General features: G+C 43.1%; 1 protein-coding gene across 1 annotated transcript in view; it reads left to right on the forward strand.

Moving 5' to 3' along the window:
- Nucleotides 1-23,617, forward strand: part of Mrrf (mitochondrial ribosome recycling factor) — a 53,087-nt gene that overhangs the window by 23,803 nt on the left and 5,667 nt on the right. Inside the window, exon 6 of the mRNA XM_021155532.1 lies at nt 16,186-16,345. Coding sequence (XP_021011191.1) covers nt 16,186-16,345 — 160 coding nt within the window. The remainder of the gene's footprint in view (nt 1-16,185; nt 16,346-23,617) is intronic.

The raw sequence follows: 23,617 nt of genomic DNA on the forward strand, positions 1-23,617 counted from the left end.
CCCTCCCTCCCTCCCTCCCTCCCTCGCTTCCTTCCTTGCTTCCTTGCTTCCTTGCTTCCTTCCATTTCTTTTTGTGGTGAAGTCTTGCTGCGTGGCCAGGTATTTGAGATGCTGCTGCCTCAGCCTGCAGAGTGCTGAGAGCACAGAAAGCAGGGTGCACGCGTGGCCGTGAGAGCCATGACATGAGAGTCACAACACCAAGGATACTAAGAACTGCCTTGACTGCACTTTTTCTTGCCTTATGGTCAGAAAATAGCTCCACTTTTCATACTGTATAAAACTGAATTAACACTCTGCTCTGACATTGTGCGAATTAGGCAGTATAGCCTTGTACTTAACAGCCATAAAGACCAATATATGTTTGCTTGGGAAGTGTCTTCTGAGCATGTCTATACCAGACTCTGGTGGGGACATATAGGCCTTATGTTTACTTTATGTTTGTTCATAGACGATTTGTCAGGCACCTTGTTTGTATCACCTCCAGCTTGCTTGAGAAAGCCACTGTGGCCCACAGTTTATTGAAAAAAAGCCCTGAAGCTCTAAGAAATTAAGAAATTGCCCAAGATCAAATGACCAGTAAATAGTAGGGAGGATTTGAGAATCATAAGTTTTTCTGTTACTCTCTGTTCAGATAAATAATTCTGGAAAGTGCTGAAAGTACTCATGAATATCAGAAGCAGGATTTATAAGTAGAGGGCTTGAGAGATGGCTCAGCAGTTAGGAGTGCTTACTGCCCTTCCAGAGGACCCAAGTTCAGTTCCTAGTACCTTATCAGGCATCTTACAGCTGCTGTTAACACCAGCTCAAGGGTCTGCCATTCTTTGGCCTCATGGAGTACCCACACACATTTGGCATATGCCCCCCATACATTCATGTAAATACAAGTAAAATCTTTAAAAATCATTTTTAGGGCTAGTCATGGTAGTACATTTATTCAGAATATATATGGTGACAGAGTTGAAATCTAAGCAGTGTCTCTTCTTCCTGCCCTGTGTATAACCTGCAAGCTCCTGGCAGAGTGATGGCCAGTGTATTAATCCTTCTCTGCTCTTAATATTCACTGTCCATTGAAGTAACAGTGTATGGGGTTTCTTTACTCCCAACAGATCACATGGCTTATTGTCACTCTTAACCTTATGAAATCTCTGCCTGTCTTTGTGTACTCTTTTACCTACTTTACAAATAATAACCTTAAACACAGAAAGCCACTAGAGCCATGTGGAAGTCACTGCCAAGACCTAATGGAAACTTTGGTTCTTTTACTTTAAAACCAACTTTTATCCCCTCACATGACATAGCTTCCATAATAAAGAACAGACCATCCATTTTTTATCTGGAAAACTACCAAACACATAATTCAGTAAGGGGCCTCATGACCCTGCCACCTTGTCAAAGAGAAGAAAGTATATAAAAAATGAGGTTTGCAGGAGCAGAGGGTTTTGGTCTGTCAACTTTCTCTTGGATTACATCCATTAGCCAAGATAAAATATTGTAAGAACTAATGTAACGAATCCTGTGTCTTTGAAATTTACAAGTTAAACACACAGATCCTTCAAATTTATATTTGACACACCAAGGGCAACCGTTAACTCCAGCAGGATTGCAAAGATGCGTGTTATGTCAGTCTGATCTTTCAAATAAAAATGTGACAAGCGTTTGGGCTGATCTGAAGTGAACCCAAGTCAACAGTGAACACGAACAACAGAATTCATAGCATTGCAAAATCTGGGGACTGTAGAGGAACCTGGCAGACCTGAAGACAGACTCTTCAGTTTGGGACAGGAGGAAGTCAAGGCTCAGCAAAGTGAAATGGCCTGTACAATTGCAGACAGGAGATTAAGAAACCAGAGAATCTATTCCTCTTGTAATATTTAAAAATTTATTGGGTCTTTTCTCTCTCTCTCTCTCTCTCTCTCTCTCTCTCTCTCTCTCTCTCTCTCTCTCTCTTTCTGTGTACCTCTGGCTGTCCTGGAACTCACTCTTTAGACCAGGCTGGCCTCAAATAGCCACCAGTAGTAGGTCTTCTCACTTCTCTTAATCTTGGAAAGTTCATCTGTAAAATTAAAATCATGGGATTGTTTATGTTGTTCTTGGGAGACAATGACACCTGGCAGAACCCACTTGATGCAATCAAATGCTGTTCTTTCCTTCATTCCTTCTCACAGACGGATAAGGGCCTCACTCCCTTTATAGAGATGAGGACATAGAGTCAGAAGACTAAAGCACTGGCCCTGGCTCTCACAGCTAGTGTAAGGCTCATGTCCATGCACATGTACATACCCCAAAGCAAGTTTGGGAAATACAAGAGTTGGGGGGAGAGGAGGAGGAGGAGGAGGAGGAGGTCACTAAGATCCATTTCTGTTTTTAAAATTGCAAGCTTAGTTCTAGGAAGATTTGCCTTCTCTGGCTATTTGTGACTCTTGTGCCTCTGGGTCATCTACAAGTTTGCTTCTTTGCCTTAACTCTGGTTGCTCAACTGCAATTCTGTAGCTGAGCCTCTCTGAGCTCCTACCTCACTGCATCACACTTTTGAGAGTCTTAGTTCTGTAAAAAAGAGTTTGTTTGAGTTCATGGCTCTCTGATCAGTGAAGAGATGGAAGATGGTAGGAGGTCAGGCCCAGAAGTTGAGTAGTCCTTTTCTTTTTGCTGCCATCGAAGATCAGCCATATGGCTGGGGTTGTTTTGTTTGTTTGTTTGTATGTATGTTTGTTTTGAAACAGGGTTTCACTATAGTGTTGGCTGTTCTGGACCTCTCTGCCCTATGTAGACCAGGATGGCCTTAAACTTGTAGAAAACTATCTGACTCCGCCTCTTGAGCCCTGGGTTAAAGGTGTGTAACAACAAGCTTGGTGGCTTGTAGGAATTTATCGTGTTGTTTTTTTCTGGTAAAAATACTCTACACTGTTCTTCAGGAAATAGATTTTGTACTGTTTTCTCACTAAATGAAGCAGTATGTCCTGTTCTCTATGAGAATTCCCTATTTTTTTCAAGGCAAGATTTTATGTAGCCTAGGCTAATCCTAAACTTGCTAGCTAAAAATGACCCTGAATGTTTGATCTAATGTGCACCACCATACCTGGTTTATTCCTTATTTTGTTTTGTTTTGTTTTGTCAGTGTTTTGAGACAGGGTTTTTCTGTGTAGCCCTAACTGTCCTGGAACTTGCTCTGTAGACCAGGCTGGCCTTGAACTCAGAGACTGGCCTGCCTCTGCCTTCCAAGTACTAGAATCAAAGGCATGCACCACCACTGCCTGGCTTCTTTATTCTTTTTTAAAGGTTGTTCAGTGTTTGCATTTTTCATTTAGCACTATTTCCCAAATGTCAGATATCTTGTTTTAAATTGTTTTTCTTTTGGTGGCTTTTTTCCTTAGATTTGTTTATTTTAGTTTAGTTATATGATTGTTTTGCCTGCATGTATGCATGTGCACTGTGTGTGTGTGTGCCTGATGCCTATGGAAATCAGAAGAGGGTGTCAGATCTCCTAGAACTGGAGTTGTGGTGACTGTGAGTGACCTTGTGGGTGCTGATTAGCCATCCTGAGGCCTCTGTGAGAGTGAGCAGTGCTCTTAACTGCTAGGCTGTCTTTCCAGCCTCTTAGCTGTGTTTTAGCTCTTGTAAATTCTAAAGCCTGACTCCAAATCCTGCTGAGAACCGATGAGGTGGAAAGTTGGGAGCTGGGGAAGAGGTGACTGTGGAGTGTGAGGCCTGAGGTTGCTCTTCTGCTTGGTGTTCCTCGTGCCTGCAACACCTCTGTGCAGTGCTGAGTTGCTGAGAGATACGGACACTTCAGGATTCCACAGCCATCCTCAGCGTACTTGGGTGACCTCTCCACTGTTCCCCAGACCCAAACCTGTTGTTATCCTTGTGGACACCTCTATGATAGTTGATGCCTCCTTCTGCTCACGGATTGGCTGATGGTAGTAAGCAAGGGGACACTGTGCTCTGTTTGCTTCATCCCATTTGACGGTTTCCTTTGTTGTCGTGGTGGTGGTTGTTATACATAATCACTGTAAACCTTTGAGAGTTTCCTCAGGTTCATAGGTGAGGACAAGCAGAGTTAAAGAGGATCCAGATTTGGAGCTATTTCACGTCAGATATTTAGTCTTGCTTCTATAGCCTTGTAAGAGTGCTTTCTGTTTCACATTTGCTGGTTTGCATAGTAAAGGGTGCAGAGATTGATATTTTAAATTTTAATAATATAGGTGTCTTAGTTACTGGTTTATTGCTATGAAGAGATACCATGACCAAGGCAAGTTATAGAAAAAAGCATTTAATTAGGGGCTTGCTTACAGTTTCAGAAGTTTGATCACTAAGAGTAAACTATTTCCAGGGCCCAGAGAGATGGTTCAGTGGGTAAGAGCACTCTCTGCTTTACAGAAGTCCCAGATTGAGCTCCCAGGCCACTTGCTTACAGTTTCAGAAGTTTGATCACTAAGAGTAAACTATTTCCAGGGCCCAGAGAGATGGTTCAGTGGGTAAGAGCACTCTCTGCTTTACAGAAGTCCCAGATTGAGCTCCCAGGCCACTTGCTTACAGTTTCAGAAGTTTGATCACTAAGAGTAAACTATTTCCAGGGCCCAGAGAGATGGTTCAGTGGGTAAGAGCACTCTCTGCTTTACAGAAGTCCCAGATTGAGCTCCCAGGCCCACGTTGTGGCTAACAGCTGTCTGTAACTACAGTTCTAAGGGATCTGTTGTTATTTTATGGCTTCCGTGGACACCAGACATGGACATATGTGCAGGAAAAATACTCAGAAACCATAAAGTAAAAGTAAATTAATATTAAAAACATAATTTTCAACACTCAAATCATCTGACAGTGGGTTTGTATGCCATGTTTTAGTTGGGCAGTCTAAAGTACAGTACTTCAGGAATCTTTAACTCTCCTTAAAGGTGTATCTTAAGTTTAGTGAGTACTATTTCCAGTGTACATGATGCTCGGCTGGGGGCACACACATTTAATCACATACTCAGGAGGCAGAGGCAGGCAGATCTCTATGAGTTCAAAATAGCCTGGTCTACATCGTGGGCTTCAGACGAGTCAGGGTTACATAATGAGACTGTGTCTTAAAATAAGTAAATAACTAGAAATCAAGTATATATGAGTGAGTTTATCTTAAAAAAAATCAAATGTACATGAGGGTGTGTTTAGATCAATTTATATGTCCCTGTAACTACCATTCCAATCAAGATATAAAATAGTTTTTAGTTGCCATTTCCCTCTTGACAGATCATCTCCCACCCACCTGTGTTTCCTCCTCTGATACCAGACAACTACCATGTACTTTTAGAAGAATATAGAAGGGTTTGGTTTTTTATTTTGTTTTGGGCTCCCCCCCCCCAAATAGAAAGCATCCTGGACAGTCAGTAACTTATTTGATAGATATTTGTTGCTGAGTGTGTTCTTTGTGTAGACACAGGATAAAGTGGGCAGCAGGCTAGACAAAGCCCTTTACCATGTGGCACTTGAGCAGAGGAGGTCAGTAACACACACAGAAGGAGAGAAGGGGGCTTATGGAGAAGAATGATTTTGTTCTCTCTCCTGCATAAAAGCGTGGAGGGGAAGGAACAGGATGCCACGGATGGAGCTGATGAGGATACTGATTCAGTCATGAAGACACTCTGGGCTGTCTTCAGAGATAGATGATTACACAGCAGGGAACTAAAGTGTGTGGGAGAGTGGCATGTACCTGTATGTGACCCTGAACAGAGGAAACCAAGTCTGAAGGCCCTGAGGGAGTCTGCCTTGGCTATTCGAGAAACAGCATGAGGACTTGTGCTGTGGCAGAGAGCGCAGGGATGAAGTCAGAGTGCAATGAGGAAGCCGAGGCCTGGAGGATTTTACAAACTGTGATGAGGATTTTGGCTTTGACTTAGAATGACACAGAATCATTAAGGATTTTGAACAGGGGAATAGTGTAGATCTCTCTGGCTGCTGTTGTAAAGATTATTCTGTAAAATGCAAAGGATAAAGCCAGGGACCATTCACACACAGTGATGGCCTTGGTCTGGTTAATGGTGGAGTTGCTGAGAGGTGCATGGATTCTGGGGGAGTTTTAATGTTAGGGCCACGGAGGTGACTCAGCAGCCGAGCTTGACAACGTGGAGTGCGTCCTTGGGATCCTCTTAGTGGAAGGAGAGAAGGAACTCCTGAAAGTTTTCCACTCACCTCCACTCATGAGTGATGCCACACACATACCCACCTCCAGGACACAAGTAAAAAGAAAAGTAATTTCTTTTTTTTACTTTTTATTGATTCTTCGTGAATTTTACATCATGCTCTCCAATCCTGTTCATCTTCTAGTCCCTCTATATCTGCCCTCTGCCCTTACAACACCCTCCACCACCAAAGATAACAAAAAATACTGAGAGACAGTGGGGAAAAGACAGCCCAGATCTGACAAAACATAAACAGAAGCATAGGATGAGAGTTATGCAGTATAACTCCTAGGGTAATTCTGAGCAGAGGCTATCCCTGGAGGAGCCCTACCGGCCAGGAGTAGCTAGGGAGTCTGCTTGGGAATGATCTCAGCTGAATGTAATGGAAGGTTTGACAGTTTGGAAGCCAGAAGCTGTGGGCATCTGTGCTCCTCAGATCAGGGTGGTGTGCACCGCCCTCAGTATCTGTAAGATGAGATTAAGAGTTTGTGATTTGAGGAGTAATCAGGTATTATATGTGGGCTTCTTCCTTGGGGGACCAAACAGGTACTCAGTATGTTTTAACTCCTTGTCTTTCAGTGTTTGAATTCATTCTTGCAGTTAGGCAATTCTTGGACACGGCTTTTTAAAAATTTTTTTTAAAGTCCTGGCTATTTGGGAGTGAAATCAAGGCTACTTTTATTTTTGCTCACTGGGTCTCTTCTAGTCCCGAGTGCTTTCTTTCCTCTTCATACTAACCCCTCTCCCAGCCTCATGTGCATGCCTTTTTTTTTTTTCTTTCCTTTGCTCTGCTTTTAGGGATGGGAGGAGTTGAGTCATTATGTTGTAATTATCTTGGAATTTAAGTTGCTCAGGAGCACCGTAGTTTGATTGTTAATAAGCACTTGGTTTATTCTTTGAATATGAATTACAGTGAACAAGACCCCTTGGAAGGTATACTCAAATAAAGTCTAGTATAGATTGGCTTTATGTTTCTGGTAAAGCCAGAGATGCTAGCCATCCTCCCCACCCAGTGACCTGTTCCCTCCCAATGCTACTCATTGGGTATCTGCCAACATTAGCTCCCTCTGTTCCTCTGGACACTGAATGGGAGCTCTGATGCCTTACTGGCTTCCTCCTCCACACCAAAGTTCTGAGGCGATCAAAGGAGAATTCCTCATAGAATTAGACCAGAAAGTTTCCAAGATAAGAAGTCTTGGCTGCCCCCATATACAAATACACCCGATTTCTCCAGGAAGTTTGCCTGTGACAACAGGCTGGATGTGGTGGGTAGGATGGTCCCCAGCTTAGTTGGATGAGGAGGAAAATTGCTATACAACCAGGGAGAGCCATGGCAGAGCTAGAGGACAGCCAAAGAAACCAATATGATAAGTACTGTGTTCTTGGGCAGGATAATCCAGCTCTCTGAGCCCCATATACTTTGTGTATAAAACAGAATAATCACAGCATTTACTCTTGTGACCTGTGTGTGTGTGTTTAGTAGAAGTGATACTTTGAATTCTGAATATTTTTTCTCCCTGGATTAGAAATGCACAGTACAGTGGCTTTATGGTGATCCTGGCAGGGAGAGTGAGTCTTGGCTCCCAGGTGGCCGTGTGATCACCAGGAAGGAGTGCTGTGTTGCCAAGCCACATGGCCTAAAAGGCTAGGGTGTGAAGTAGTACATTTTCAAATCAGGCTATCTTTAGTCTATAATGAGCTCATTAGTGCATATCCCCATCATAAGTCAAGTTATGTAAATGGGATTAAATGTCTGTGACAGCACAGGTTGCTTTGTTTTATTATTTCACAAGTGTCCTTTCGTAGCGGTCTCATTTTGTTCCAGCTGTAGAAGTGTCCTTTAGAAGTGCCTATAGTACAGATGTGGAAGCTGGGGCTGGGAAGTTTAAAAGCCTGCCCAAGGTCACAGATTAGTAAGTAGAAGAGCCATTTTTCAGGCTTGAACCCATCTGCTTCCGAAGTTCGTGTTCTAACTGTGCTGTCTATTGTTCCAATTAGTTTTGCCCTGGCTTTATAGTTCTTGTTACAGGGGGGTGTGCTTGATTAGCACATTGCAGGAAGTATTGATGAAGCTGTTACATTATACAGCCTCCACATTTATAGACATTGGTAATTCTGAAAGAAAAAGCAAGTCAGAAGGAGAAAGCCTGAGGGTCTGACTTGGGCTTAGTGACTTTGAACTGTACCTTAGCAATTGCTGGCTCTCTCCCTGAGCTTCTGTGCCACTGTCCTCTGTCTGCCATTTATTCAGGTCAGTTCAGCAAACTGCCTCTTCCTGTTACATGTCTCCACAGATCTTAGTGTACAGTGCACTTGTAAGCATAGCTGCTGGATTTGACTAACCAACGGTGAGGAATGTAGCAGAATGCCTGGAGTTCAGGACTCGGGCCATAATGAGCTCAGATTCTAGGTCTAGCAGGAATGTGACCTGCTGCTTCATCTGAGTCTCAGCATCATCTGAAGTGTTGTGACAGTCACTGAGTTAATACAGCATACATCAGCTTAGAGCTTGGCACTTGGAAAGAGCTCTGCAGGTGTTACCGTTTCTGAAGCAGAAAGGATGTTAGAGTCAGATGATGAGGCAGATATAGTTGAGCAGAATGTCATCCACCACAGATAGCAAGTTCTCTTTGTGTTGCTCTATTGTTTTCTACACTTATGACATTTTGTATATTTACTTATTTACTGTCTGTCTCTCCTTTGCTGGAATGTGAGTGCCTTGAAAAGAGGAAGAGCTGTGTTGATTTTATTCATCTATGTATCCGTAGCCTGGAACAGGGTTTAGCATGTAGTAAGTACGTAATGATAGGACCAGTGTTTGTGGTATAAATGAGTGTGAGCACCCACTATGTGTACCCTGCTCTTCCCGGTACTGTCATGTATTATATAATACGTTCATAACAGTCCTTGGGGCCCTATGTTATCATCCCTATTTTATAGATGAGAAAACCACAGTCACAGAGGAAGGAAGTTCTTTGAATCTCTGTGACTAGGGTCACATTGTGAGTAGGTGTAGGGATGGGTCACCTTCTCAGTGGCTAAGCTTGTAGCCCCTGAGCTGTTCTTCTTCAGTAAAAGACAACCTTTTGGGTTCTTTCCCTTTTTGGCGTTGGGTATGGAAACTAGGGCTTTGCACATGCTTGGCAGATGCTCTACCACAGATTTATACCCTGGCCCTTCATCATTTATTCTTTATGTTATTGACAAGTTAAAAAATTGTAGTTTAGTGACTGCATATCCTTTTCTTTTCTTATTTTTATTGGATATTTATATTTATATTTCCTGATTCCCCCCCCCAGACCCCCTATCCCATCTTCACTCCTCCTGCTTCTATGAGGATTCTAGAGAAATGGCTCAATGGTTAAGAGCACTGACTGCTTTTCTAGAGATTCTATGTTTAATTCCCAGCAACCACATGGTAGCTCACAGCCATCTGTAATGGGATCCGATTCACTCTTCTGGAGTGTCTAAGACAGCTACAGTGTACTTATATTAAATAAAAAAATAAATCGTAAAAAAAAACAAAAAAAACTGAAGCTGATATTTGGCTCCACCAACAAGCAGATCAAACTAGCATATGCTTTTCCTTAACCACCATCTACCATTTGGTCTTTGTGGAAGACAATGTTTTAAAAAACATTTACTTACCATTGCTCGTGGTTTGTATGCCACCACACATGTGTGGAGGTCATTGGAAAACTTGAGGAGTTGGTTCTGGTTCCTCCTGTGTGAGCCGAGGAGTCACATTCAGGTTGTCAGACTCGGCAGTAAGTGCACTCACCAGCTGAGCTATCTTAATGTCCAGAAGGCGACACTGTCATCCCACCTCATCCCTAGTCTTGTATTTAATAGAGGAGAAAGTAGTAGTGGGTAGTGTTTATGAGGACATCATATTTCTCCCAAATAATCCAGTAAATAAGTAGAGTTAGATGTGTTTGACAGGCAGGGAAACTGAGACAAGCTTAGACATGAAAACTCTGGCCCTCAAACCCCACTAGTATCTTCAGAGACCTGCCTCAAGTGCTCCTCCAGATGACAGCTGCAGAGGAAAAGTGTGTGCCATGGTTGCTCAGACTGTGACAGAGCAGAGGTTAGAGAGCTCTGGTCTCACTTGTCTGCCAAGTCTGTGCTTGTGTGTGTGTGTGTGTGTGTGTGTGTACATGTATGAGCTTCAGCAAGTGTTTGGACCACTTAGTGCAGGGCTTGAGTTCCAGTCCTTTCTAGCTGACTGAGAAGATGAATGGCTTAAAGGAGACCATTCAGCTGGGAGTTGGGACTCCTGACCTCTCTCCTTTTTTCTTTCTGTTAGCATAGGTGGTAGGAATCCTTCCCAAGTGTATGATTCTCTTTAGTCTGATGTCCTTATGAGACATTAATGTATGTAAGATGGGTTAATGGGAGGGGTGGGGTAGGGTACTTAGAAGCATAGGAAATCTGGCCGGGCTACACAAACAAAAACATTTCCTTCAGGGCTTGAAGCCCCAAAGCATTGAGTAGCTCGTACCAGCAAACAACGAAGCAGGGCATGTGCCTGCTACTGATTGTGGGTCTGTGCTCTTGCTGGAGGGAAGTCTCCCAGCTGCCCAGTGAGGGGGTGACATGTTCTCTCTGGAATTTTCAGAGATGTGCTTTGATACGCTGTTCCCTAGAATGCAGCTGCCATCTTAGTGTGCCACCTCTGCTGTTGGAGCCGAAGTCACGGTCTCTGCAGCCCTATCACCTGCTGCCTCCCTCTCCTGTTTTTCTTCTTTTCTTTTCTTTTCTTTTCTTTTCTTTTCTTTTCTTTTCTTTTCTTTTCTTTTCTTTTCTTTTCTTTTCTTTTCTTTTCTTTTCTTTTCTTTCCTTGGTAGTACTGAGTATTGAACCTTCCCATGCTAGGGCCAGTGCCCCTCCACTGAGCTATGCCCCAGCCCTTTTTCTACGTTTTGAGACAGGGTCTCATAAAGTTGCCAGACAGGCTTTGAACTCATTTTGTAGTCCAGGAAAGCCTTGAGCTTAGCAGTCTTTCGCCTTAGCCTCCCAGGTAATGGAGTTTCTAGGCTGTGCCACCGGCTTGGCCCTCTGTCCTCCCTATCCTTTGCCGCTCTCCATCTACTCCATGGCCAAACCTTTTTCAACTGTTTTCTCTCTCACCACTCATATCCTATTGTCCCTGAGCCTTGGAGATTCTGTGGTTAGAATAATTAGTGCAGCCGCCCTGTGTAGCACTCCTGCAGTGCATATGTGCTGGCAGTATGCCAAGCCCTTGCCACCCGTCATTTCACTAATCCCTGCATCCTCTTCTTAGTAATAGCCACACTCTACTCCTAAGCATGAGGAAACTGAGTTTGGAGAGGTTGAGTATCATATTCAAAGTTCTGAAGCCGACAAGTGGCAGAACTCTTGAGTTCCACTTCAAGGCTTAAAAGACATCTTTCTGTGTTTAATGCCACCTTGTAAGTGACCAAAAACATCTTAAGTGGGTTTTGCTGTAATGACCCAACTCAACAGGGATTTCCCTGAATAACTTTGTACATGTGTCCCATTTGGTAGAAACAATGGGAAGTATCATTTCAGCCAGTGGGTTTCTCTGTGTTGGTTACCAGCGGGGCATGCCCTCTGCTTATTGTTCATGGGAACATACTCAAGGAATTTTTCAGGAAGGCCCCCATCCAGGATGTTACTGGAAGACCTGCCTGGTGGAGTTTGAACAAACAAAGTATGACCCTGCCAGCTCAGCCAAAACCCCAGCCTCCGTGCTGGGAGGCTCTGTGACCCTAGCGGAAAAGGCTGCTGTCTTCATCACCCAGCCAAGAAGCTGCTGCACTGCAGGGTGGGTCCCCAGCTTCCCCTCTCCTTAGATATGGTATGCACATTGTTGTCTATACAAAATACAGGTCTGGTTGGGTTTCCTTTGCCTCCTGTGCCTCTTTTATGGTATTTCATATTGTTTGTAGAACAGTCTGCTAGGGCTTCTCTCCTTTAAAAAAAAAAATGGTGAGCTGGGCTGTGGTTGTACAAGCCTTTAATCCCAGCACTCAGCAGCAGAAGCAGGCAGACTTCTGAGTTTGAAGCCAGCCTGGTCTATAGATCAAGGTCTAGGATGGTCAGGGCTACACAGAAAAACCCTGTCTCAAAACAAAACCAAAATTGTGATAAAATACCATTAGTTTTTAGAAAATACTTGTCATTTTAATTGTCCGAGCTTTTCATCTTGTAAATCTGAAGCTGTACATGTCAAAGATGTATACACACACACACACACACACACACACATATAGTCCCGGGAGCCATTCTGCTTCCTGCCTCTGGCTGCTTCAGAAACCTTATGTAGATGGAGTCCTACAATGTGTGTCCATTTGAGTTGCCTTGTTTCACTTAGGTTTGTCCATGTGTATATGTGTCAGAATAACAATCATCTTGAAGGCTAAATAACATCTGGCCCAGGATGACACTGAAGGTCTCTCACCTGTCAGCCCTTCCAGACTCCTCACTTTGGATAGTCTTTGCCTCCCACTTTCTCCATCCTGGTCATATTGCCTTTCTTCAGTCTCTGGGAAAGGACCAGGCATGCTTCTTCTGCAGTGTGTATCAGCCAGCACAGGATGGAGCATGAAGCGTAAGGAGCTCAGCCGTTGCTTGAGAAATAAATGTGCATCAGTTTAGAGTGGCCACTCAGACGCTTGGAATACAAACATGAGTACACTCCCAGAGTCCCATGAATGTGAGCTGCAGATGATCAGATGTATATTAATCATTGGACTGGAAAAGGATTAGGATATTTCCATAATATAATGTGGTATGTTTCTTTTTCTAAAACAGATGTGCCCTTGTTGCTTCATGAGGAAATAATTAAATGTGTTTGATTAAGACATCCATAGCACTCTGATGTATCCGAGGCTACTGTGGGCTGCTGTCTCTTAGTGTTTGTTATATCTGCTTCTCCCAGTTGCTCTCTGAGATATCTTTTTTCATCATCTTTGATGTCAGGAAACTGAGACTCAAGGATGAAGTAGCTTTTTCATGGGTGACTGTCTTCTGGGTGACAGAGATGGTAATAAAATGGGACTCTCTGCTCTGTATTTACTCATAGTATAAGCTCAGTATTCACCAGTGTATCTGCCCTTCTTCCTGTTGGCGCTCCTCTCACCTCCTTTCCCTTATACATTTTATGACAATTAGCTGTATATTTGAATCCTAACATACATGTTGACAATGATAGTAATAGTTATACATTGCTACCCTTAGAAACTGATATTAATGGTGGCAATATAACATTTGTGTAAAATATAATGTATTAAGGCAATGCTACATATTATGATTTCTTTATATATATAGCCTTTTATTCGTGAGCATTTTTTAAGTCCCAACTCATGGTTCTTTAAGTGTGTGGTTTTTTTTTTTTCTTCCATTTGGAATATAAACAAAGCACTGAAAAGTTAGTTAGCTTGCTTTACTAAAGGTTTCTCAGCAGTGGGGTACCTATTGCAAATTATGAATGAAACACAAGATTGAGGTACTTCAAGGAGATCTTTTTGGAGAGGTTTAAGATGTTTCTTCCAGCCTTAGCTTCGTTTCTTTTCTGCCTCTCCTAATATTTCAGCAGGATTAGGTTTTTTGAATCTGTGGATCAAGTTTTAATTTTCCTGTTCCTTTCTTATACTGACATATGCTTTGGCAAAACAAAAAAGAGACCTAAACATGTCAGCATGATTTCTGTTCAGTGAATTAAAAACCATAAAAGTAACAAGATCAGATCCAAATCCCTAAACTCCTGACATGGTGGTTTTGTCCTTTCCAGCCCCGAGCTTCGTATTACGACTTTGAAAGCTTTCTGCCTGGAAGCAAAAGTTCATGATTTATTTGAAATAGATTACAAGGATATAGGCCAGGAAGAACTAGGTTTGAATCCCAGCCCTGTCACTCATGCTCATGGCCAGTCACTTACCATCTCTGAGACTCAGTTTCTTCTTTAGGAAGAATGGGACTGTTAATTTGAGGAGAGGTTTGCAAGGGTTAGTGAGGTCACTAACTCAGCTGGCTATTTCATCTTCAGAGGTTGTCTTCACTTAAAATTCCTTTTGTCGTGAGAGAAAGCAGTATGCTATGACATATTAGCATATTCTCTCGCTGGCCCACACTGAGCATGCTCCCAGGTCTTGGGACTGCACTTCCTCTGCACATCCTCAGGATGGTTGATCTGAGGCAAAGAAGCATTGCTAATGATGCCACTTCAGAGCAGAGCATTTTGTTATAATAAGCCAACCAGTGGCTTTTGAGACAGGCCACTCCAGGTTTGACATCACATAATATACCAAACTATACAGTCAGGCTGTAGGCTAGCCTGTAGGGCATGTTGTTAATTAATGATTGATGGGGACCACAGCTGGGCTGGTGGCTCTGGGTGCTATAAGAAAGCAGGCTGAGCAAGCCATGGGGAGCAAGCTAGTAAGCAGCACGCCTCCATGACCTCTGACCTCTGCATCACTCCTGCCTCCAGGTTCCTGTCCTGTTTGAGTTGCTACCTTGATTTCCTTCAATGATGATCAGTGATAATGAAATACATCCTACTCTTTAGATCTAGTGAGGTATATTAGATAGGATAGTGTGGCTTATGCTGCAGTAACAAGCAGTCTTCATATCACCATGGTTTATAACACGTCACTGTGGTTTGTAAGAGCTGAGTGTACTTTGTGTTAGGTGCTGTTCTTTATAGTCATCCTGGACCTGAGCTGATGGAGGGCCTATCTCAGCTTGTACTGTGATGCCAGAAAACACATGCTGCTTCTAAAAGCTGCTGCCCTCGCATCTACATATTCCTTTCTCCCACAACAAAAAGAATTTTAAGTAAAGACAACCTCTGAGCCAGGCGTGGTGGCGCACACCTTTAATCCCAGCACTCGGGAGGCAGAGGCAGGGGGATTTCTGAGTTCAAGGCCAGCCTGGTCTACAGAGTGAGTTCCAGGACAGCCAGGGCTACACAGAGAAAACCTGTCTCGAAAAACCAAAAAAAAAAAAGACAACCTCTGAAGACCAAGCAGCCAGCTGAGTTAGTCCAGCGTTTTTATATACGCTTCCGTATATCATTCAATTTGTGTAACCTAACCTCATGGTGAGGAGCATATGTTCCTGCTTGTGCCTGTGAACAAGAGACCAAACAGTTCCTGTGAGTGGACCTAATGACCTGCCACATTTGGACCAGCTAGCTGTTCCTCTGTAGTCCCAACAAGTTCTCACACTCTGATAAATGTCTGATCTCCTTAGCAGTGGGATGAAGTTCTGCTGTCCTCATCCTAATCCATTACCTCAGCTCCTAGCCCTTGGCAGTTACAAGATGGGAAAAGGAAGGCAGCGTATTTATGCTGGGCTGTGTTGTAGATTGTCATGGCACTTCGATGGGAAATAGGAACTGTTGTATGTGGTCAAATGCCTTTCTTTGTGGTTTACACTTGTCCTTATGATGAAGATGCAGATAATGTAAACTGACATATATCTGAGTGTGGCATGCTTTTAATCCCAGTACTAGGAAGACAGAGGCAGTCAGATCTCAGTTTAAGGCCTGCCTGGTCTAGAGTGAGTTTTTGAATGGCCAGGGATAAATAGAAAAACCCTATAACCTGGAAAAAACAAAATAAATTAAATCAAATGTGTCAGGGTCAATGCTCAATGAGTCATATGCTCATCTTACTTAGTTTCCTCCTAACTGATAGACATTAGACAGCTGTCCCATTAGGCAGCTGGGAAATTTGAAGAGAAGGTATGAGAAGGTATGCATCTTGTAAGTAGCTTGGTTGAGTTTTAACTTGGGTCTGCCTAGCCTCTCTAGTTTCTAAGTGTCTCTTACTTGCTTTTGCCTGATAACTCACCAGAACTAAACATGTCCATTGGCATCTGTCAGCAGTGTGAAGGTTATGAGCTGACCGAGCTGGCAGCTCAGAGTTATACACTGTTGGGCTAGGGAACAAATAGTATGAAGTTCTTGGCTGGAGGGCAGCGTCTTACTAGAAAGAATAGTTTTGTTGAACTTGTGTGTTTGTCTTTTTTTCAGAGTAACCAGGGAACACAGAGAAATGCTGGTAAAATTGGCCAAACAGAGCACCAACAAGGCCAAAGAAAATTTACGGAAGGTTCGCACTAATGCAATGAATAAACTGAAGAAGTCAAAGGACAAAACCTCAGAGGACACCATTAGACTCATCGAGAAGCAGGTACTGTTGCCAACAGATAGAACATCTGTGTATCTCGCCTGTGTGCTCATGCTTGGAGCACTCAAAACAGAATGCTCTGATCATTTAATTCGCACAATCAGCACCTCATCTCTATTCTAAGACTAGCCCACTGTTAGACCCTGGAAGGACCCACAGGAAGAGAGAAGATGTTGTTGATCCTTGATTGGTGCTAGGCTCTGTGCTGGACACTTTATTTCATTTACCCTCATTACTACCAAACCAGTTAGAGGCTGCAGGTGTAGCTCAGTGCCTTGGTCCAATCCCCACTGCTGAAATAGTAGCACAACAGAGCTGTGAGGGACAGTGAGGAGGATGGTCCCGGGAAGTTTGGGGACTTCTGCAAGCTCTCTTGCTCACAGTACTAGAAATGGAATCCAACCCTAGGCAAACTGGCCCTCGAGCTACGTGCTTTGCTTTCTGATTGCCAAGGAGTGAGCAGCTATGATCTCTGTGTGCTGAATGCTGGTACTCTTGGAGGGAAGAGGCAAGAGACCAGGGACCAGGTAGCTCAGTGTGTGCAGAGGTGTGGTGTTTAGTTTCCACTTGGACCTGCAGGTCTTCTTGTTTGTTTGTTTGTTTGTTTGGGTTTTGTTGTTGTTTTGTTTTGTTTTTATTTTCTGAAATAAGGTTTCTCTGTATAGCCCTGGCTGTTTTAGAACTCATTCTGTAGACCAGGTTGACTTCACACTTACAGGGATCCACCTGCCTCTGCCTCCTAAGTACTTGGATTAAAGGTGTGCACCACCTTTGATCCTGCAGGTCTTAATCCTAGGATGAGTCTAGGCAATGAGTAAGACAACAGAGTGGCCACATCATAGAAGGTTTTATGTACCACAGTGAGGAGTTTGGATGTGAACATATCCAGAGCAACCCATGTCGGGCTCTGCATCTGTGTCAGTTATCAGTAGCAACCCAAAATGGGATGGTTTAGAAAAATCCACATCATTTCTTATTCTCCTTTCTGTGGGCAGCTTGGGTGTAGCTGTTCTAGGTTGAGCTGAGAGCTCAGCTTCACATCACAGGTTGGGGTCAACTGTGCTTTATATATCTCACAATCTTCCAGAGTCAGCAAGTGCCCAGAACATCTTTCTTGGCAACAGCAGGTCCCAGTCCTATAAGTCCAACCACCTAAGCTCATTTTAAGGACATGTTCTTGCCCTTCCCATAGGCTAAGCTTGTTCTTCAGCCCAAGCCAGATAGCATTGTTGCCAAGAAGTATATATTTACTTCATAGAGGTCTGGGTGTGTGTGTGAATATTTGATGAATAATGAAGGTGTCTGAATCACTTAGAGAGGTGATTCAGTCAGGAACATGTTTGCTGTACAAGAATAAAGACTTGAGTTAGATCCCTCAGAACCCACATGAAAGCTGATCGTGGAGGGCTTGCCTGTAAGCCCAGCAGAGGGTTTGGAAGGCTGTGGAGATAGGAACCCTGGGCCTCACTGGCCAGAATTCCAGCTGAAGGTGAGCCTCCCGTTCAGTGAGAGACCCTGACCCAAAACTCAAGATGGAAAGTGATTGATAGAAAAGACATGGTCTTCACATTTGTGTGCACATATGTACACTTGTACCCACCCCCGTGTATCTGAGGCCTGCTCCAGATTCTAAGTCAGTGAATCTGGAATGGTACCTGGGAATTTTAAACTGCTTCCTGGACAGTTCTCATGCAGTAACTGTCTTGAAAGATCTCGTTTTTCAGACAAAGAGATCATGCATGTACTTATGAAAAGTACCTGGTAACCAGGTAGACACTGTACGGGGCAAGATCGGAGACAGGAAGGGGGAATTTATCAGGATTTAGAAGATGGACTGAGTAATGTTCAGTGTCAAACAGTGTTTCATAGGCCCCATAGCTGCTGTGTGCACAATGAAAGCATCGTGTCAGGTGCTGAAAGAGAGATGGAGTAGGATGGGGCGTGAAAAAAGAATAAGCAGGCAGATCAGGAATCACTACCTCATTTTGGATCAGTAGTTAGTATTCTGGTATAGGCAGCCAGCAATCGCCTGGGGGAATTTTGATTGCTGGATATTGCTCCTACATTTTCTTAATCAGTACATTACCTAGAAATGGGTTATACTTTTAAATATTTTTAACATTATGTATACATGTGTGTTTAGATGAGGGATATACAGGTGAGTGCAAGTTCCTGCAAAGTCCAGAGGAGGGTGTTAGGTCCCCTAGGGTCGGGGTTGGAGTTGCTAAAGCACCTGATATAGGTGTTGGGAACTAAACTTGGATCCTCTGCAAGGGCAGTAAGTGCTCTCAACTGCTAAACCACCTCTCTAGCTTTGAAGCACGTGGTTTAAATGTTTCCCTGATAATTCTTCAAACACTGTGAAAGAAGAAACAGGAGCATGTGGCCAAAAGGAAAGCCACCTGCAGCTGCTGTCCTGTGACCTTGGAAAGGTTGCCTGGCCCTTGAGTCTGCTTTTCCTGTAAAAGGGTTTGTTTGGTATTTCTGTTCTGAAAGGGCTCCTGGGATGTTAGAAGGTGCTGTTAGGATGCCTAGCATTTAAATCCTCTCCTGCTTTCTACCCTCCTGTGCTTGCTCAAAGGGACATTCATAGGTTAAACTATCTCCCCAAGGAGAGCCTACTCTTGGGGATTCCATCTCTGCAGTGGACACAGGGCCTTTGTGTGCTTCCTGGTAGTAGGCTGCGTGGACCTCCCAAGCTGCCAGGCTCCTCTCCTCATTCAGCAAGTTGGAGTCTGCCTTAGAGTGCAGAGTCCATGCTCCTTGAAAAAGGAAGAATGATCAGGTAATCGACGCTCTTGTTAAAGCATGCTTGACAGAGACTTCACTAGCAGCCTTCTCGCTGCCACTGGCTGACCATCCTTTTCAGGTTGTACTTTCTGTCCAGTGTTTCCTACTGCTCTTACTCTTTCAAAGTGAAAATCCTTTGTTCTTCTGATACTGAGCTGATTCCCGGTTACCGTGAGACAGAGTGAAGAGTCACTGATGTCTCAGTTGAGCAGAGGCAGCCATTGTCACCATCTCAGTGGGATCCTGCAGAGGTGACATCTCACCTCGCACAGTGTCATGGTCTCTCAATGTAAAGGTTTATGACAAGTATATGTCATTTCCATGTTAATTCTTAGCCTTGTTAACAATCTTGTAAACAGTTGTGTGTTTGAAGTTTGGGTAGGAAAACAGTCGGAGGCAGCCCTGTGCACTCGGCACCATGTTCCTTTCTCCTCGGACAGCACCAAGGGGTGCTTGCCATTGCCTTTGTTTTTTGTTTTACTTTATATAATTAACACTGCTGGCTGATTGCTCCTTCAACAGTTTAAGTTTATTTGTTACCTTTGTTCTTAACAATCAAAGTAATATCTGCTCATTATAAAAAATGTAAAATGGAAGGACTGTTTAACAGTTTGGAGGAAAATCACCCCATAAGTGCAGAGTGTGGAGATGTCACTCAGAAATAGTCCTTTTTTTTCTTCAGTACATAGTTTTAAACAATAGTGACTATGTAGTATATATAAATTTTTGAGTCCATGTTTAATTTCTCATTTGTTATTAAAGGCATTGTTTATGTGTTTGGAAAAATTTTGCAAATGGCTACTTCTTATGGCTGCTAAATAGTTTATCTTGTCATATGCAAAATTGCCTCTTAGAAGCTCTGCTTTTAGGTATTTTTATTTTAAAAATCTTGTTTAATTTTTAAACAATATATTATATTTATATTAGCAAGTTATAATGAAAATCTTCTTTATACATCTTTATGTTTTCTTAGGGTGGAACATGCCAAGTGTAGATCAGTGAACAAAGAAATGCATTGGTTGCTTATGTCTTGTTTCCCCAGTGCTGGGGATTGAACTGAGAACCTTATATACGCTTTGTAAGTGCTCTACCACTAATCTCTGCCCCCAGCCCAGAAATGCATTTTTTGTTTGTTTGTTTGTTTTGTTTTTTGAGACAGGGTTTCTCTGTGTAGCCCTGGCTGTCCTGAAACTCACTGTAGACCAGGCTGGCCTCGAACTCTGAAATCCGCCTGCCTCTGCCTCCCGAGTGCTGGGATTAAAGGCGTTCGCCACCACGCCTGGCTTTTTTTTTTTTTTTTTTGAAATGCATTATTTTTAAGGTTCTTAATATATCTTTCCCAAGTCACTTTGAGCTTTAGAATGTAAGTGTCTCCAGCACACATGCATGTTTTCCTTTATGGACCTGAGATGGGACTCGTGAGCCTCTTGCTCAGGTCTTCTGAGTGCTGGGTCACAGGCATGCACCACTGTACCTGGATTCTTTTACCTCTTACTGGGTCCTAACGTTAAACTGAGGTTCTGTTTTTATGAGATACTACCTTGCTGTGTAAGCCTAGCTGGCCTGGTACTTGTCCAGACTAGCCTCACATTCCTCATAGTTCTTCCTAGTCTCCCCAGTACAAGGATTGCAGGCATCTGTCACCATACCTGGCTGAACTAAAAGAATTTAATGTGAGCTTACAATTTGTCTTCAAATCATCATCTTTTACACTCTTGAGAAATGTTTTTAATATATTTATTTTTAAAATAATCTTTATTATAAAAAGCATTGCACACTAAAATTAACCAGGCTAAAAGTCTGTATAGCCCACTGAACTTCTGTGTAGTTAGAATAGCCATTGGGGGCTTAGAAAGATGCTCAGCAATTAAGAGCACTGGCTGCTTTTCAGAGAGTCTGTTCCTAGCAGCCACATGGTGACTCCAGCCCCAGAGGATCTGACACCCTCTCCTGGCCTCCCTGGGCAGCAAGCACGAACATGGTGTACAGCCATATAAACACCTGGACACTAACCGTGTTTGTTAAGGTCGTCTTGTCTATTTAAAAATAATACTATACATTTTAATACTACTTTAATAATAATACTTTACATTTTTACTATTTGATTTATTCTTATCCACCTATCCACCCCCATGACAGAATCAGAACGGAACAAACCATTAGCTTTATGTCCTCTTTCAAAATTTATTTGTATGTTCTTGTTATTATAGCTTTTATAGAGGATAGTGTGACAGATGCCTAAAACCCTTTATTTTTGATTTATGGCTTAGGAATATCTCTAAGAGAAATTGTCAACCTTAATCAGTGGGACTGTGTATGTCATTAGTGTGCTATGTATAATAATAGAAAAACTAGAAACTAAGTTTCTGAAAATTTTTTATGTCCATTGGAAATATATTAATTAAAATCTATATAGAGGTTTAAAACATATTTCATTGATATGGACATTTTAAGAATTATTTCTTTATTTCCTTTTTTTTTTTTTTTTTGAGGTAGAGTTTTTCTATTTAATTCTTGGCTGTCCTGGAACTCATTTTGTAGACCAAGATAGTCTAGAACTCAGAGATCTGCCTGGCTCTGCCTCCCAAATGCTGGGATTAAAAGCATTGTGCCACCCCTGCTCAGATGACTTTAGTATTATTTTTAAATAGTGAACTGAACAATAACATTATAGTTACATTTTTATGAAGAAAAGCTGTGACTGGAGAGATGGCTCAATCGTTAAGAGCACCCAGAGTCAAATACCGTCTCTAACTCCAGTTCAGGGAATCTGACTTCTGTGGGCACCAAGCATGTGTGTGGTGCACATACATATATGCGCAAAAACACTCACACATAAAGTGAAATGAATAAGTCTAATAAAAAAGTTTTAAAGATACATAGGCACCAAAGATTGGTAACTTGTAATTATCAAAATATTCAGTGATGGGATTCGAACAGCCTTTTATTTTGTGAAATTGACCTTCTCTTTTTAAATCATTTCAAAATTCTTTAGAGGCCAGATTCTCTTGAACTGTTTTATAACAGTATTTCTTTCATCTTTGGTGTATACGAGTGAAATGATTGAGCTGTGGGTCTGTCTCAGTCATTGTGTCTGCCCCCAGTTCCCTTAGCCCTCAGCCCAGGCAGCTCTGCTGCAGGACCAAGATGTTCCTGCTCAGGACTCTTGACATCTGCCAGCCTGCTGTGGTACCTTCGCTTCAGTTTGCCATAAATGGGCCTGCTGAACATTAAAGCATTTGGCAGAAACCACCAGTGACTCTGGCCAAGATCCTTTCACTGCTGTCTTTCTCTGTGAAGCAGCACTCTCTGAAATGGAGGAAGCTGGTGCTGGTGCAGCTAAAGGAAGGGAGGGCCTCTGCAGGCAGGAGGCTGACAGGGCTAGACCCGGGAAGGCCAGCCTCATGAAGGATGGCTTGTGTGGGCCTGCCCAGAGCTGTGCTCTGTGCTCCTATGACCCCCTTCTCTGTCCCTGTCTTCTTCTATTTTCCTGAACTTGTAACCAGCAGACAAGACGCAGTGATGGTAGTGCTGGTGCTAGTGGTGATAATGCCATTTACTTTTATGAAGTGAGGCTTGAGAGAATGGTTCTTGCTTTGGAGTCGGACATTCAGACCCTAGCTCTTTTCCTTCCCAGCTGTGAGAGTGAGCTAATGACTTCGTTCATCTGTGAGCCCCTGTGCTCACCTGTCAGGTGGGACGGTCTGTGCCCATCTCGCAGGAGTGACAGGAGGACCAGCAGGCAGCACACAGGCTTAAATGTGACTAGTGTGTGATCACCCACTCTGATTTCCGACCTCGTGATTTTAAAGAAAATGGAACTGACCCTTTCAGTGATCCCAGCACAATGTGGCTGAATAAGGAAGGAGTAGGCCAGGCACTGTGGAGTACGGTTGTCAAACATCAGGAGCCACGACATGTCACATAAATAGTGGACAGAGCAGAGTGGGCAGAACAGTCTTGCCCAAATGACCTTGGCTTAGTTCTCTGTAGAATGGGCACAATAACTGTTGGGTCTCCTTTATAGGGGTAATGTGGAATGGCCAGATTTCAATAAATGAGTTAACAGAAACATTTTATACAATGCAGCTGCTAGGTGAAACCATGCTAAAGGAGACAGACAGCATTTCATGTGACATGTGGAATGTCACCCAGTGCCTGTCATGCAGTAGTACTCCGCAGTAGGAGCTGGCGGGCGGGGTGACATTAATCATCCGTCTTACACAGTCTGCCATGGGAATGGTGAGCCTGCAGGTGGACTGTTCCCAAGGGCCCTTGGACCTATTAGCTGTAAAAAGTGAGTAAATACTCTTGATGGATTAGCTTGAAGTCAGAAAGTGATGGTAAAAGTCACAGTAACACAGCCAGCATTTGCATAGGATAACCAGATTATCGCATGCCTGCATAGTCTTGTTTTTACTAAACTGCTATCTGAGAAGGGACTAGCACCCTCAGTTTGATGGGTGAGGACACAGACTCAGAGTG

The sequence above is a fragment of the Mus caroli genome, chromosome 2 (assembly GCF_900094665.2).
Source record: "Mus caroli chromosome 2, CAROLI_EIJ_v1.1, whole genome shotgun sequence".
Taxonomy (NCBI): Eukaryota; Metazoa; Chordata; class Mammalia; order Rodentia; family Muridae; genus Mus; species Mus caroli.